Source organism: Mustela putorius, unplaced genomic scaffold, assembly GCF_011764305.1.
Source record: "Mustela putorius furo isolate JIRA1106 unplaced genomic scaffold, ASM1176430v1.1 tig00000698_pilon_pilon_pilon, whole genome shotgun sequence".
NCBI classification, from domain to species: Eukaryota; Metazoa; Chordata; class Mammalia; order Carnivora; family Mustelidae; genus Mustela; species Mustela putorius.
The window spans coordinates 5,387,059-5,404,597 of record NW_025421449.1 but is presented as its reverse complement, the minus strand read 5'-3'; the positions used below and the strand labels follow the sequence as shown (position 1 = coordinate 5,404,597).

Sequence of the window (17,539 nt, the reverse complement as noted above, 5' to 3'; positions counted from 1 at the left end):
AAAAAAGAAACTCAAACTTGAAAAAGTTAGCTGATTTTGCCCAAGTTTTTTCCTGCCCAGCTCTACTTAATTCCACAGCACATCCTCTACACCCCTAATCACTATGCCCTGCTAAAATTTAGACCATTTGGCTTTTTACTTTGTTATCTCAAGTACCTCACCATCAAAAGCACCAAAGAACATAGAAATACTCTAGAAAAGCTTTTCTTTAAAAAAAAAAGGCATCTTGACAGTACCACTATATAATTTATGCGGCAAAGACCATCCTTACTGTCCAACAACTAAACAAATGAGACATTTTTTTCTACCCAAAGAGGTCTGACTTTATTTTTCAGTTCAAACAAATGAACACATTATCCATAAGACATTTATTTTTAAAGTTTCTGAATGCTAACTCTAAAAGAGAATGAAAAGGAATGGAACCAAGGCAAGAGTTTCATCCCCTGGATGAAATTAGAAACTGTCACTTGTAGCATTTCTTACAGAAGTCTCTTTGTTTTCCTCTTACACAGGAGAAACAACCTCCAATTGTACCCATGTTTAATGCTGTAGCATGGAACAATGCACTACATTGAAATTTATAAGGTTTATAAGGTTTAAACTGGTAAAACAATCTCTTAATATAAGGTATAAAATAAAGTTTAAGAAAAAAAAAGGAAAGAAAAAAGGAAGAAAGGAAGCATAAAGAGAAGGACTAAAGGGGTAAAAGAAAGAAAAAAGGAAGGAGAAGATACATGAATTTTGCTTTACATTAAAAACCTGACAGCCTTTCTGGTGGTGATGAGTTCTCCGTGAGAACATGCCCCTCACAAAGGACCTTCTCCACCCATTCCCAGAGTAAAAGAAGAGGAAGCACAAGAATAAGTGCACAAAGGCCTCATGGATATGAACTGTCCAGGATGCTACAAAATCACCACCGTCTTTAGCCATGCACAAATGGTAGTTTTGTGTGTTGACTGCTCCACTATCCTCAGCCAGCCTCCAGGAGGAAAAGCAAGGCTTACAGAAGGATGCTCCTCTGATGGAAGAAGCACTAAAAGCACCCTGAATTGAGATGATAGCCCAGTAAACAGATGTTGAATAAGGTTAAAAAATAATAATAATAAACAAAAGTAAATTTTAAAAAATTAAAAATCTGACATAATATAGAAAAATGTCACAAATCCATTAAAATACCACTTAGAAAAACAAAACACTGCTTTCCTCACCTTATTTAGCTACTAAAATCTCTCACAATCTAACCAACAAGGAATAAGGATTACCAAAGAAAGGAGGTATTAATTCATATTTAAATTTTTTCCAGCTTCAAAAAGAACTATTTTGAATAGTCAACTTTATTTTGTAAGCCCCAATTACTTAAAATTATTCATTAATCTTATAAATGGCACCAACAGGAACCTCCTTTTTAATGACGTAAGGTTTGACAAACCTGTATGTTGCATCACCATCTGCCACATCCTGCTCTGATATTTATAAATACTGCTGCGCTACTGACATTTCCACAACTGTTCCAGGTGTAAAACATTAGAATGGAGAATTCTCTTTGATCACTCCAATGTCATTTCTACTTTTTAAATGTAAGGAGTTGGGACAGCTCCCAGATTCCTGGAGGTACATCTAATAAAAAGCCTTTTAATCTCTAGCTGTTTTTTTTTTTCCAGGCAAAATAGGTCACAAAAAAAGAGATAATCAGAAAAATCTATAACCACACAGATTAACAATTTTTTTAAAAGAAAAGAAATATGAAGGTCTTGATTTTCAATTTTAATTTCTAGATAACTATGACTCAGTTGGAAATGCCACATAGTTCTTGAAATACCAGCTTTACAATTTTTGGTTCAACATGTTTCTATTCATCCAAATATAACTCTTGAAACTTAAAAACAAAAAAAGATTTTAGGAACTCAATGTACATAGTTCGGGAAAGCTTTAAAACACAATTCTGGGAACTAGTTCCTAACATGACGTTTGCATCAAAGAAAAAACCAAAGCACTCCCCGTCTCCTCCAGGTGAAATCCTGTATAATTATATAAATATAAACACTGGTACTTAGTTCTCTCAAAATTTAATTAAAAACAAAACAAAAACCTGGTTAAAATTTCATTAGTAGCTAAATATAAATATGGAAGATTATCTAACTAGGAAAAACATGAGAAATTGGAAAAACCAGAAAGCTGATGATCAGAGAACCAAGTTAGGAATTAAAAGACAGAAATAAGGATCTAAGAATTTAAGAAAAGACCAAGGTAAATGTTTAATGCTTATGTGAAGAAAAAATTCAGGTCCCTAACTGATGATTTTGTATATATGATTAAAGAAGAAAACCTGTAATTAGAGGCATAGGGTCATCTCTACAACCTAAAAACAAATGAGTTAAAAGGGTAAAGAACATAATACACAAATATTATAGTTTCTATAAAATAACCTGGAGTACAGCAATGAAAGGAGTATTATTTTATCTCAAAGATCTCTGCTTTAAATCAGAGAAAAATATACTTTACTTACAAAGATGGCAATTACTAAAGTAACAGAAAAATGGTTACTTTTTATTATTGAATAGAGAGTCATAAAAATCCACATAGCCTCAACATTTTGGAGGATGAAAGGGAGAAGAAATTTATTCTATTAAAAAGAAAACCAAAATAAGTCAATCAGAGAAAGACAATTATCATATGATCTCTCTGATACGAGGAATTTGAGAGGCAATGTGGGGAGAGTCAGGGGTAGGGAAGGAAAACATCAAACAAGATGGGATCAGGAGGGAGACAAACCATAAGAGACTCTTAATCTCACAAAACAAAACAAACAGGAGGGAGGGGGGTATGGAGAGGGTGTCTGGGTGATGGACATTGGGGAGGGTATGTGCTATGGTGAGTACTATGAAGTGTGTAAGTCTGACGATTCACAGACCTGTACCCCTGGGGCTAACAATACATTATATGTTAATAAAACATTAAGAGTTAGGGGTGCCTGGGTGGCTCAGTGGGTTAAAGCCTCAGCCTTCGGCTCAGGTCATGATCTCAGGGTCCTGGAATCGAGCCCCACGTTGGGCTCTCTGCTCCGCGGAGAGCCTGCTCCCCCACCCCATCCTGTCTCCGCCTGCTTCTCTGCCTAGTTGTGATTTCTATCAAATAAATGTAAAAAAATATTTTAAAAAATTAAAAATTAGATTATAAAAAAGGAAACCACAGGTCCAAAATGAAGTCACTTACATTAAGAGCCCCACTTAGCAAACCAAGACTTAATACCTAACCTAACTACAATTTTCAATACCCCCAAGAATGTAACCTTTTAACCAGTCAACGTGGAATTTCCTGGTCAGCACTAGGAAATGTAATGATAGATCCCTTTCATTGCCCTCAGAAGAACAACATTCCTTCCTAATAATTTCCTTTTTTCCATTCCCTTTCTGCTTTTAAAAACTGTTCCTTTTTGGCAGCTCAAGAGAGCTCTTCTTTACTTTTAAGATGGGATGCTGCCTGATTCACAAATTATTTAATAAAGCCAGTTAGATCTTCAATTTCAGTTTTGTTCTTTAACAATGATAATGATGATCTACTTATAGTTCAGTTAACAAACAATAAGACACTTACAAGATTTGATTAGATACTCAAAACAAATAATGACAAAGTTTTAACAACTGCAAAACATTAGAAAAATCAGTAAATCAATTTGCAAGAAGCATAAAAACAAGCAAATTTATATAACTTAAAACAACAGGGACAACCACATGTAGCTGGTCATCAGGCTTCTGAAAAATTCAATAATTAAGAAAAAAGCATAAATGTTCAAGGCTCAAAAAGGTAGTATCTAAATATCAAGGAAAACCACTGTCCCTAAGAAGCATGAAAGAAAGAGTTGGTTTACTCAGAACTATATTTAAAATGATGGATACTTGATTTTCCCTGACAACCTCCAATTCTTCCCAAATTGAAGCTGACTATAAGAAGTGCAGAGAGTATGTGAAAACACTCAAATCTCAAACACATCGACAAGTCAAAACTGAAGTCTTCTAAGGAAGAGGGGAAAACCTCTAGTAAGGAGATGAATCAGAAGTTCCAGTTAAAACACCTGAGTTCTAATTCTATTTTGCTTAGTGACTTATCATGGCATTTTTGTCTATCTTAATCAGAATCCTCATTAAAATGGAGACCACATTATCTTGCCTATCTAATAAGCTGTTGTGAGGATCTAAAAAATAAGGATCGCAATGAAGTATTATATATTATACGTAAGTTAAGTAGGCCAGGTTTAAGAAAATAACAGCTCCAGTGTGGAAAAAGAAAATAATAGCCCACTGGCCTTAATTTAAAGTAACCAAGATTTTAGAATGCTGACCCAAGAATGGACATACCAGACCAAATATATATAATGATATAATAAATAATTATGGAGCAAACTAGTAGATAGCTCGAAACTCATTCAACAGAAACATCAAAAAAAAAAAAAAAAATCACCAAGCAGACCAACATATGTATTATAGAACTATCCAAAAATTTCTATAAAAAGAGAGAAACATAGAAAAAAAATCTGAAAATACAATGGCCTAAAACTTCCCATATTTGATGAAATACATGAATTTACACATTAAATCCCAATGAATTCCAAGGAAGAAAATCAAAGAGATCCATACTAAAAAATGTGAGCAAATTATCAAAGACAAAAAAAGAATTTAAAAACAAAGTGAGAGAAGTGACTTTTCATGACTAAGGGGTCCTCAATAAGACTACAAGCTGATTTCTCATCAGTAACAATGGAGGACACAAAGCAGTGAGATGACATATAAACTGCTAAAAGAAAGGTCAGCCAACAGTTAGGTATCCAGCAAAACTACCCTTTATGAATAAAGAAGAAATTAAGGCATTCCCAGATTTTTAAAAAAAAGCTTAAGAAGTTTGTTAACTTGTCCCTTAAGAAATGATAAAAGGAGTCCTTGAGACTGAAATGAAAGGACACTAGATGGTACCCTGAAGACGTAACATGAAATAAAGAACACTGGTAAAGGTAACTACATAGATAAATATAAAAGCCAGTACTACCACACTTGTGGTTTGCAACTCATCTTTTATTCCTGTAGGAATTAAAAGGCAAATGAATGAAATAATAATTATAAATCCATATTAATGGGTATACAATGTATAAAGAATTACTGATGATAACAATATAAAGGGGGAGGATGGAAGGAGAGAAGTGTTTGTATGCCACAGAAACTAAGTTGGTACTATTTAAACTGATTGTTGTAAGCTTAGTATGTTAATTGCAAGCCCTAAAGTAACCACTAAGAAAATAACTAAAACACATACACAAGAGGAAATAGAAGAAAATCAAAATACTACCAAAATCAAAGTACTACCAAAAATAAAAAACATAAAATGAAAACATAAAAATAAAAAACACTACCCAAAATAAAAAACATAAAAAGGAGTACTTGACATGCTCTGAATTGTGTCCTACCCAAACTCCTGTGTTGAAGCCCTAAGTCCCAGAACTTAAGAATGCAACTATTATTTAGAGATAGGGCCTTTAAGTTAAAATGAGGCCCTTATGGTGGATCCTAAGCCAATTTTACCATTGCCGTTATAAAAATAGATACAAACACAGAGAGAGATACCAGGGGTATGCAGAGTGACAATTATGTGAAGAGAGAGCCAAAAGGAGAGAGGATTCAGAAGAAATCAAAGCCGGGACATATGGGTAGTTCAGCTGGTTGAGCGGCTGGTTTCCACCCAGGTCATGATCTTGAAGTTGTGGGATTGGAGCCCCCCAAGTGGGGCTGGGGCTCCATGCTCAGCATGAAGACTGCTTGGGATTCTTCTCTCCCTCCTGCTCTGTCCCTTCCCCTGATCCTGTGCATGTCCAGTGCACACATGTGCTCACTCTTTCTTTCTCAAATAAATAAAATCATTTTTTAAAAGATTTTACATATTTATTTGAGAGAGAGAGAGTGTGAGAGAGATAATGAGAAAGGAGAAGGTGAGAGGGAGAAGCAGACTCCCTGCGGAGCTGGGAGTCTGATGTGGGACTCGATCCTGGGAGTCCGTGATCACGACCTGAGCCGAAGGCAGTGGCTTAACCAACTGAGTCACCCAGGTACCCCTAAATAAAATCTTAAGAAAAAAAAAAATAAGTAGAAGAAATCAAAGCTGCTAACATCTTGATCTTGGACTTCTAATACCCAGAACTCTGATTAAACAAATTTCTCTTGGGTAACCACTCAGTCTCTGGTATTGCTATGGCATCCTGAAAAAATCAATACAGACCTATTTGAAAGTATTTATTATTCTGTATTATTTACTTTTCTGTTATGTAAGTGCTACTTTTAAACAATAGGAGAAATTAACAGTGGAAATTAGCAATTTTTAAAAGTAGGGCTAAATAAATAATATGTATAAGAAAATATAATAATCATTATTTTCATTTGTTAAAATACGACAACTTAAACATTTTAAATTCTTTATTGGAATTTAAATTTTATAGGCCATATTATATATTCTTAATGTATATAAATGAAAGATTTTTTTAAAAGAAGATTAAAAACAGTTGGATTAATAGTTTTATGTTTGTGTCTCCTTTCCAATAACACTTCTCTGAACTAAATAGAACCATTAGGACAGCCTTCTTTTTACTGTGGTGAAATTGAATATAGTTCAATATAAACTTCATTTTGACTGCTCTGCCTATATCAAGGCCATATTCTTGGTGTCCGTCCTGTGATGATATCAAGCTAAATATCTCTCAATAAAAGCATTTGAGCATGGAATACCTAGGATTGAACTTACTAGCAATGGCAGGTAGTTAGATATGTTAAAATTAGTTTCAAACTCTACAAAATATCCACCTACTTTGAATCTAAATGCTTGTTTGGGTATTCCAACTGTTTATCAATCATGTCCTTTGGATTGATGGATTAAATTATATATGCTTTCCATGTGTAAAATGAACATCATTTCAGAAGCACACTGGTAATTTCAATTTATACTGTCAAAGTTGCAATCCAAATGAGTTACAGTTTTAGTAAAGAAATTGAGAAGGTTTTATTTAATTTGGCTGCCCTTTCATGGTGACTTTTTTTTCCCCCACCTTGAGTTATGAAGCAGTCAAATCACACAAAAATGAGACATTTGTTTGTTGTGCAAGTTTTTTCTAGTCTCCGTATGGCTTCTTCAAATACCGTCAAACACTTTTAGAGAAATGGCATATAAATTTCTGTTTCAGTAAAATCTTTTTCTCCATTCTCATCCTCAGTGTATTGCCAAATTAGACAAGGACATTCTTCTTGTCTCACACTTTAAAAATATTTTACTGCAGGATATCTTTTCTAAGTCCAACAACAATTACAGCCGTTTTTAAGGCACATGTCCAAGGCAGCTACCTCCTTCCATTGCTTTAAGTTCAAAAATCACATTAAGTGCACCTGTACATATTGAGAAAACTGAAGTGTCCCAAAACCTTCACTATGAAAGCATCAATATCAGAGGTAAGCAAATCATACCACTTTCTGACAGCGGTATATAAAAGGGGTGCAGAATACTTTTCAGATAAGACTTTTACATTTTCATTAAAGAGAAGCTTACAATGAATGAAATTTTACAAAATTTAAATTTACACTGTCAAACATGCAGGTGAGGAAAGTCTAGAATTGTATTTGGACATCTCAACAATATTGTTTTATATTGCCTGTGGTTGCATTAAAATCTCCAAGAATTTAACAAATCAAAGTATCAAAGAAGTAATGAGAACATTTTCTTGTTGACATAATTTGCAATATCAATTGACATATGAAAGTATGGTTGTTGGTCAGATCTGACAGAATGAGCTCTACACTGACTGTAAAGTGTTAATGTTTACCCTCTGTACGACTTTTAGTTTGTCTTTCATAGAAGTGTTGATCTTTGCAAATAATGCTCCCTTTCAATGTTTCTGCACATTTTTCCATGGCTACCATGTAAGGTATTATTAAACCATGGAACAGGGAGAAATCCACTTAAACCTAGTATTGTGTGGGAAAATTACCTTGAAACAGTAGTAGCCTCCAAATATGTAAACATGCCAGCCATCCCAAAAGGAAAAGAACAAAAAGGGCCTACCAACCAAATGCAGAGGTTGATACTACACATTTATCCATTAAAAAACAAACAAACAAACAAACAAACAAAAAATAGCAAGAAGCAAGGGGAAAAGCTAAGAATCATAGTGTAATGATTGTCAGGAGGCAATCAAGTTATAGGGATTTCACTAGCTGAATGTTCAAAGCCCTGTCTACTCACCTCATCAGGCTCCTCTGATGATGATGGCGTACACAATCACAGTTTAAGCAAGGTGCCACAAACAGTAGTGCTTAGGATTGCACATACACACTCTACTTGTTTTCTGAGCGAAACTCAAGAGCAAAGAGGCTGAAGATTGATAATTGGTCTGCTCAACAGTCAAGGTTTTATTTGCCTTTCCTGGGTAGTGTGTATGAGAACATACTAAGTGTCACTAACAAGGGGTCTATTTGGGGTGATGTAACTATTAGCCCAGTGGTACATGCTCTTGATACAGTTTTCCAACCCTTTCTATAAGTGATATTCTGATCTGTTACAATTCCAGTTTTCTTTAGTCTAACCTTAGCAGTCTTGCAGGTTACAAACTTACTTTCTATTTATATACAGCACATCAGATTTGCCTATTTCCCAAGATACTTGATTATTTATTGTCTATACTTTAAAACAAGTCCTATGACTTTGGCTCAATCTTATAACCTATCAGTTCACAATATATGAATTCCATCCACCTGTTTTTTTTTTCTTGTCTTTACAGAAGATTGAATATTTTTAAAATATTTATTACATAAAACACACATAGATACAGAAAATACATATTTCACATGGTATATATGATTAAGAACTATGTAGAATTATAACATGATCTATGAAAACTTAGATGATCACTGAATTTTTACCCTTTGAATAGATATTATCCTATTTCAGAGCTACAGTTCACAGCATTTGGCAGACATTAAGTTAGTGTAGCTCTACTGAGTTGTTAGCTGCTACCTAATACTTGCTTCTTTAATAATGTAGAGTGATTGAAACAATGGAAACCTATAATCCAGAGTGAAGAAGAACTCAAATGGCTAAGAAAGTCCCAAACCAACCAAACGCTAACACAAAACAAAATCCAGTACTTTCCCTGGTAGGCTATATCCCTGTCAACTCCTTTCTGTTGTATTTGCCTACACTTTTTAGATCGCTCTAAGCTCAAACTCAATGTCCTCATTGAACAAGACTACATCAGAATTAGATACAACTAAGACTCTATCACTGTCGTTCACTCTAAGGCTCTATTTTTTCAGATTTTTCTCAAAATTTAGACTGGAGAGCTTAAGTTACCAGTTACTACCTATCAGAATGACAAGCACATAGCAGACACTCAATAAGTATGCCTTTTAATCTACAAATGAATCATTTTTTCCTATTATTGTCTGCCAAGGAAAATCTGAAAAATCATCTTTTTAAAGGAAAGTACTTCTAATGTACTATTTTTGAAAACTGTGTGGCTATCCTAGACATAAATTATAATTTGGCAATTATGTAGTTGGATCATCAGTCAGATGGAAAGGAAACGCAGTCTCAAAATATTAGGGAAAATGGAAAGCAAAACAAGATGTTCAATTGAGAGCTAGATTGGAATTACTATTTTTAAGTGGATGAGAGCCACAATTCTGGTTGTCCAGTCCATAAATGGGTAAATGTAAGTTTTGTTAAGATGAAAAACATTCAGAAAAATGGCAACAAAAAAAAAATTAAAAAAGCCTTCAACCCTAGTGGTTTCCAAGCTTTCTTTTTAAAAGTAGTATAATTTTTATAAACATTATCACATTAATCCTTACAACTTCCAAGATAAGCTTTAACTACCACATTTACAGATGAAAGGCCAAGGAAAGCTGAGTAGATTGTTCATAGCTTCAAGGGCAGTAAAGTGACAAAGCTTAAACACAAACCCAGTTCTAACGTACTTGCAGGGTCCCAAAAATAAGCCCACGCTCTGAAGCTGTTCTGTTGCCTCACTGATTGCTGAATAAGCCAATGAAATCTTTAACCTGAATCGTGCTGGTATCATTGCCTACCGACGAATTTCTAGGATCTCTTTTTTTTTTTTTTTAAGAATTTATTTATTTGACAGAGAAAGATCACAAGTAGGCAGAGAGGCAGGCAGAGAGAGAGAGGAGGAAGCTCGGCAGAGAGCTCTGCTCGGCAGAAAGTCCGATGTGGGACTCGATCCCAGGACCCTGAGATCATGACCCGAGCCGAAGGCAGTGGCTTAACCCATTGAGCCACCCAGGCGCCCTCTAGGATCTATTTTTAAATTTATTTTTTAATTGTGGAAAAACAGACATACATAAAATTTACCTTTTTAATCAGTTTTAAGTGTATAGTGCAGTGGCATTAAGTACATTCACATTGTTGAGAAATGATCACCACTATCCATTCAAGAACAGCTTTTCATCTTATAAAACTGAAACTCTATAATCATTAAGCAGTAACTCTCTCTTCTTGCTAACCCTTGGCAATCACCATTCCACTTTCCATCTCTATGAATCTGACAACCTGAGGTATCTTATATAAGGAGAATCATCAGTACTTAGCCTTTTGTGACTAGGTTATTTCACTAAGCATAATGCCCTCAAGATTCATCTATGTTGTACTATGTGTCACAATTTCCTTCCTTTTATAGCTCCGTGTTTTCTTTTTAGCTATTGTGAATAATGCTCCTATGAAGACGGGTATACAAATATCTCTTCAAGACCCTTCTTCCAATTCTTCTGGGTATGTACTCTATCTTAGTCTGCTCAGGCTGCCATAATGAGATACCACAGACTGGATGGCATAAACAATAGAAATCTATTTCTCACTGTTTTGAAGGCTTGGAAATCCAAGATCCCAGTACAGTCAATTTGGTTCCTGGAGATGACTTTCCTCCTGGCTTGTAATTTTTGATAATTAGTTGGGCAGTGATTGCTAAAAACCCAATTAAAAACCGACAAAACAATTCTATAGCAATAAAATACAGTCTAGAGTCACTTTGAATCCATTTCTTTATAACTTTTAAAATATTAACCAACCTGTGCCACTTTCATTGAATTCTGGGTAGAGCCACCAGCATGATATTCGACCTTGAATTTTTTTACAAGTTCATCAAACCTACAAAGAAATCACAGTAGAAAAAAGTTAGCATCTGTCAGTTGTCACAATGAACTTTTCTGATTAGAAGTACATTAAATCACAATTACTAAAATACTTTGAATTACATAATTATGCTGTAAGAATTGAAATATGGGTGAAAAACTTTGCTAAATTTCAATACTTATGAAATTTCTTGCACAAATCTATAATTATAAAAATTTAAATTTTTATTTAAATAAAAATAAATAAATAACCATTAAACTAAAAAAGGTAAAAATAAAAATTCACAATTATAACTAATGTATATTTTCCCATGTTAAGTGTTCTCTAAATTCCTTACAGATATATATTGTAATAACTTTAAAGTTCTAGATATCATAAAGACAATCAGCTTATAATTTAAAGAACTGGGAAACTACATTGGGTTGTATGATTCTAAGCAAGTTGCTTGGTGACGTGATTTCTGTATCTGCCAAACAAAAGCACGGAGAGAAACGATTTAAAGCTTTGATACTGGGCGCCTGGGTGGCTCAGTGGGTTAAGACGCTGCCTTCGGCTCAGGTCATGATCTCAGGGTCCTGGGATCGAGTCCCACATTGGGCTCTCTGCTCAGCAGGGAGCCTGCTTCCTCCTCTCTCTCTCTGCTTGCCTCTCTGCCTACTTGTGATCTCTCTCTGTCAAATAAATAAATAAATAAATATCTTAAAAAAATAGTTTTAAAGCTTTGATACTTCATTATTTTGGCATCTGACAAAAGCTATAGAACTTCTTTCCAGAATAATATGTACGTTCACTACACGTGAAGCTTTCCATTTAACACGATCCATGTACATCCCTCCTACTACACATTTCCAGACAAAGGACTATGGACAATGATCTGAATAAATCTCTAATTAGGGGGCGCTTATTAATCTGGATCTCAAATCAATACTCCCTACATGTATCTAACGTGTTAGAGTCTGTGGGAGAAATCCAAGGGGCATAAATATGTAATTTAATTTCAAAAGACTAACAAGCTTTTGGAGGGACAAAAAGATGAATACATATGAGAAAATTAGAAAACATTAAATTATTGAATAACAGAATATATGCAATGTAGGTAGCAAGTGCTACAGGAGGTTGGTTGAAAAAGAGAGAGATTGGGATATGAGTAGAATATTCAAGGAAAGTTTTAGTCTTGAAAAGTATTTTTAAACCTTTAAAAACTTTAAATATAGAAGTCGATCCTTTCACTGAAATGAAACATTTTGCAGAATCTCAAAATAAAAAAAGACAAATATAGAGATAGCTATATTAGGAATAAGAAAAATGGAGTTATACCCACTCCATACCTCCAACTGCCTTGGAATTCTATCTATAAAACCCTGAGATGCCCATAAACACAATTAGCAAACCTGCACAGAACTCTGACAGCAGGATTTGTATACCACTAATAATACTAATGTAATAATAACAGTAGAGAAGGCAAAGTATATAGGCACATATACAGAGGTGGGTAGTTGCAGTAGGTTAAGGGAAGTTCTCTTCTCCTTTGTCTGAACTAGGTATCACTTAAAGAGAGATACTAGAGATGAGAGGAGAAAGGGAGAGTGACTGGATAAAGTAATCATACAGTGATCAATCGCTATCCCTCCACTTTCAAAAATCAATTCCTCCAAAGGTTTTGAATCATATTTGTGATGAGTTGAATTACAAATGGGTAATGTCCAAAAAGACATCTCCCCCAGAACAAGTGAATGTAACCTTATTTGGAAAAAAAGAGTCTTTGCAGATATAAGATAAGGTTCTTGATAAGAGCATGTCTCCTGTATTACCCAGGCAGGCTCTAAATCCAGTAACACGTCTTCTTATAATAGAAGAATAGACACATAGGAGAAGATCATGTGAAGATGGAGTCAAAGAGTGCGTGATAAGCCGTAAGCCAAAAGCCAAGGAATGCCAAAACCTAGAAGAGGCAAGAAGGATTCTCCCCTAGACTCTTCAGAAGGAACACAGCCATGCCAACCCCCTTAATTCAGATGCCTACCCTCCAGAACTGTGAGAGAATGGATTTTGTTATAAGCTCCCTAGTTTATGCAAGTTACAGCAATACCATCCTTTCTCACTTTCTCAAGAATCTCTTTCCTTAAGTTATAGCCTTCTTTAATCTATCATCAATTTCTCCCTTCAAACAACTACTAATGAAATAGCTATAATATTTTTGGGGGAAATGAGATGGGCCTAAATTTGTTATAGTTACTAAAATCATAATAAACCAACTATAGTATATTACTAAGAACTTAGGAAAGTTTAATGGAATATATAAAATGAAATGTCTATCTTGTAAGGCATACAACATACTGCTCATACTGTAGTCATACTGTGTCTGACTACACATCAGAATGCAGGTTGTACTACTTCCTGTGTGTTCTTGGCCACATCTATGAATCCTCTGTGTTTCACCTTCCAAAGAGCAAAGTGAACAGGAGCTGAATAGTACCCACCTCATAAACTTGTGGTAAGCATTAAAAAAATTATGATTTGAATAAAATGTTTAAAACAATAACTTTAGGCATGCAATATGTATTCTATAAATGTTAGCTCTGGAATCTAACCCTAAAACCTCAAAGGGTTCTGAGTAACCATAAGTTTTAGGAAAACTGAGCGATAGTTAAATAGTCTTTCCTTTGAATATATCAAGGCGTTTAATATCCTGATACGCACATTAACATTCAAGATGGATATAGTACACATACTTCCTAAGCTTATTTGGCCATATAATCCTTTTTCTCCAGATCATCTAACAGAATTAATGTTTTTTAAACCAGAATAATCTAGAACCATATTGGTCTAATAAAGTAGCTACTGGCCTCCTCTAGCTATAGACTGTCAAATGAAAGCTAATAAAATATAATAAAACTTAAAATTCAGTTCATCGGTCACACCAGCCACGTTTCAAGTGCTCAACAGTCATTTGTAAATAGTGGTTATCATACCAGATATGCAAATAAAGAAAATCCCACTCTTACACAAAAGTACTATTGGATGGGCAGGGAGTGTTCAATAACAATCAAGTAAAACAGAATAAAAGTTTTTACTAAAAATAAAAGAGTAAATGTGATCAATTTTAGAGATGAAATGGACCTTTAAGAAGTGGGAAAAGTTGGGGGCTCCTGGCTGGCTCAGTCAGTTGAGCTTGTGACTCTTAATCTCAGGGTCATGGGTTCAAGTCCCACGTTGGGTATAGAGATTCCTCAAAAAAAAAAGAAAAGGAAAACAGAAATGGGAAAAGTTAGGTATAAAGTTTGAGTGGATTGCCAAACAGAGGTCACATATGGCACAATAGTGAATCAAAAGCAGAACCCTAGTATCAAAATTACTTGTTAATTACAAACACACAAAAATCAGTGTATAATTCTCCTCATTCCAGCCAATGAAGAGAGTTTTTTGTAGAAACCAAATTTGTGTTTGTTAACATTACTTTTGGAATCAGTTCAAGAAGTACAAAAATATCAGGACCTCACATGTCAAGATGGTTGATGAAGCATATGTTTGCTTCCTCTTCCAAGTCTTACTGGATGTCAAAAAACATGTTTTATATATATTTATACATATACATATATACGAACAAATATATAACAGCACCATTAAGCAAGCGGAGGCCACACACAGACCATAAATTTGAGAAATAATAAATCTAGCTTACAGAAAGAAAATATAATAGCATTGACAAAGCAGTGATAGGAGACATAAAAATGAGAGTAATTCCTTTAAATACTACTTGGAATATGGTCCGACCGCTTCTACCTTATCCACAAGAGTAAAATGTTTTTATATGTTCCAATATGTTGTTGTAAAGTCTTTCATATCCTGATAATTATGTAACTTTTTAGCCTACATGACAATTTTTTTCTTTAAAATTTTTTTATAACAGCTTTATTGAGATACAATTCACATACCATACAATTCACTCATTTAAAGTCTACAATCCAATCATTTTAAATATATTCATAATTGTGCAACCATCACCACTATCAATCTTAGAATATATTCATTAACTTATAAAGAAACCCCCATACTTTTAGTTATCAAAACCAAATATCTCCATCTTTAAGTAACTTACTATCTCTGTGTTTTTGTCTATTCTGGACATTTCATATAAATTGAATCAAAAATATGAGTATGATTTTGTTAACCAGATTCTTTCACTGAGAATAACGCCATCTGTGTTCATTCATGCTAGAGCATCTATCAGCACTTTATTTCTTTTTATGGCTGAATAACGCTGTGTTATATGGATATAGCACATTTTTTACATTCACTCATCTCTGGACACATAGGTTGTTTTCATCTTTTGGCTATTATGAATAATACTGTGAGGAACACTCACAGTGTTTTGTGTGGACATACTATTTTCATTTCTCTTGAGCATCTACCTAGGAGTGGAATTGTTGGGTCAGTTTAACTTTAAACTGTTAACTCTAACTGTTTAACTTTCTGAAGAACTGCTGCACTATAGTCCACAACCTGCCTACTTTTTCTCAGAGACAATATAGAAAACCTGTCTCCCAACTATATGAAAAAGAAGTTACCAGAAAATAAGTTTCTATAAATTAGCTTAACTACTGATGAAATTTTTACAAATATCAATAGTTGAAAGGATGACCTGAACAATAAAAATGGATGTGGATAAAAAACAAGATGAAAGTAAAAGAGCTGAAAACACCCAGGAAAAAAAAAAACCCAAATCCGCAGGAAATATAAGAGATGAAAAGTATGAAAGAAAAATTAAGAGGCACAGAGAACGGATCTGGTGGCCCAAGGTCCATTTAAGAAGAATGATAGGAGGGCATCTTCCAGAAGAGAATCAACAGACGTAAATTTGTTAAAGAATGGGACATAACCACATTAAGTAAATTTATAATGATAAACTAAAAACATTAACTGTTAATATTTGTAGCCCCATGGAATGCAGAAGGAGGGAAGTTACATTGTTGACTTTCTTTAGTTTTGTTTTTTATAAATTTCTTAAGGCTATCTAAAATAAATATGTAATTTTAAAAAGTTATAAAGTGAACAACTGTGTAACCTCCGGAACCATTATCACTATTCATACATACATACATACATAGACAAACAGATAATGATATATGTATGCTTGACCATCTCTGGGCTCTTAATTCTGATTCGTTGATATGTATGTCTACCCTGCACAAACTGCATTTTGTCTTAATTACTATTGTCTTGTAAGTCTTAATGAAAAACAAATACCTTCACTTTGTTCTTCTTCATGAGTGCTTTGAAAATTCTTTAAAAAAAAAAAAAAGATTTTATTTATTTATTTAACAGAGATCACAAGTAGGCAGAGAGGCAGGCAGAAAGATAGAGAGAAAGGAGGAGGAAGTAGGCTCCCCACTGAGCAGGAAGCCCAATGCAGGGCTCCATCCAAGGATCCTGGGATCATGACCTGAGCCGAAGGCAGAGGCTTTAACCCACTGAACTACCCAGGTGCCCCTGATTATTCTTGGTCTTTTGTACCTCCATATAAATATGTCAATTTCCAAAAAACAGTTTGCAGAGATTTTGACTAGGAGTGCATTAAAAATAGATAGATAGATAGATATGGCAAAGTGATAACCTTTCCAATATTAAACTGTCTAATCCTTGATCACACTGTACATCACAATACATTTATCTAGGTCTTTTATATTTCTCAATTAGTTTCATAATTTTTGCCAAAAATCTTGCATATCTTTTATTAGAGTCATTATTTCATAATTCCTTTGTTTTAGTACTACTGTGATATCTGTTTAAACTTAATTTTTATTTGTTGATGGTATTTAGAAATAGAATTCTTTTCTTCTAAAGACTTATTTATTTTAAAGAAAGAGAGCAAGAGTGGGGGAGGGGGGCAGAGGGGAAGAGAAACCCAAACAGACTCCGCACTGAGCATGGAGCCTGACATGGGGCTTGATCTCATGACCCTGAGATCAGACATGTGCCAAAACCAAGAGTCGGACACTTAATGAACTATACCAACCAGCAGCCCCAGAAATATAATTCTTTATATAATAATTTTTATCTATTTAGTGGCTCATATCTCTATTTAATTCCAATAATTAATGTTTTTGCCATATATACATAATAATTTGTGAATAATAACAATTTTTTTTCTCTCCTTTCTTCCCTCCCCCTCTCTTTTTCTTGCCTTAGTTCAGATTCAGGACCTCCAGCATAACACACACAAATAATAGTGGGTAGCATTAGTTATAAGGGGGCAAACTTAGTCTTATTCTAAATTTTGACCTAATAAATTCTAATGAATCCCGATGAAAGGTAGGGTAAATCCATTTCCCAAAGCTGTAAGTCTTAGAGAAAAGTGTTTAATTTT

The 17,539-nt window shown here is 34.3% G+C and overlaps 1 protein-coding gene and 1 pseudogene across 2 annotated transcripts in view; one reads left to right on the top strand and one right to left on the bottom strand.

The window, feature by feature from the left end:
- Positions 1-17,539, bottom strand: part of ADK (adenosine kinase) — a 531,050-nt gene that overhangs the window by 340,016 nt on the left and 173,495 nt on the right. For both annotated transcript variants that reach the window (XM_004769366.3, XM_004769367.3), the window contains exon 4: positions 11,109-11,187. In XM_004769366.3, the coding sequence (XP_004769423.1) occupies positions 11,109-11,187 (79 nt within the window). The remainder of the gene's footprint in view (positions 1-11,108; positions 11,188-17,539) is intronic.
- Positions 800-1,053, top strand: LOC106003494 (annotated as a pseudogene).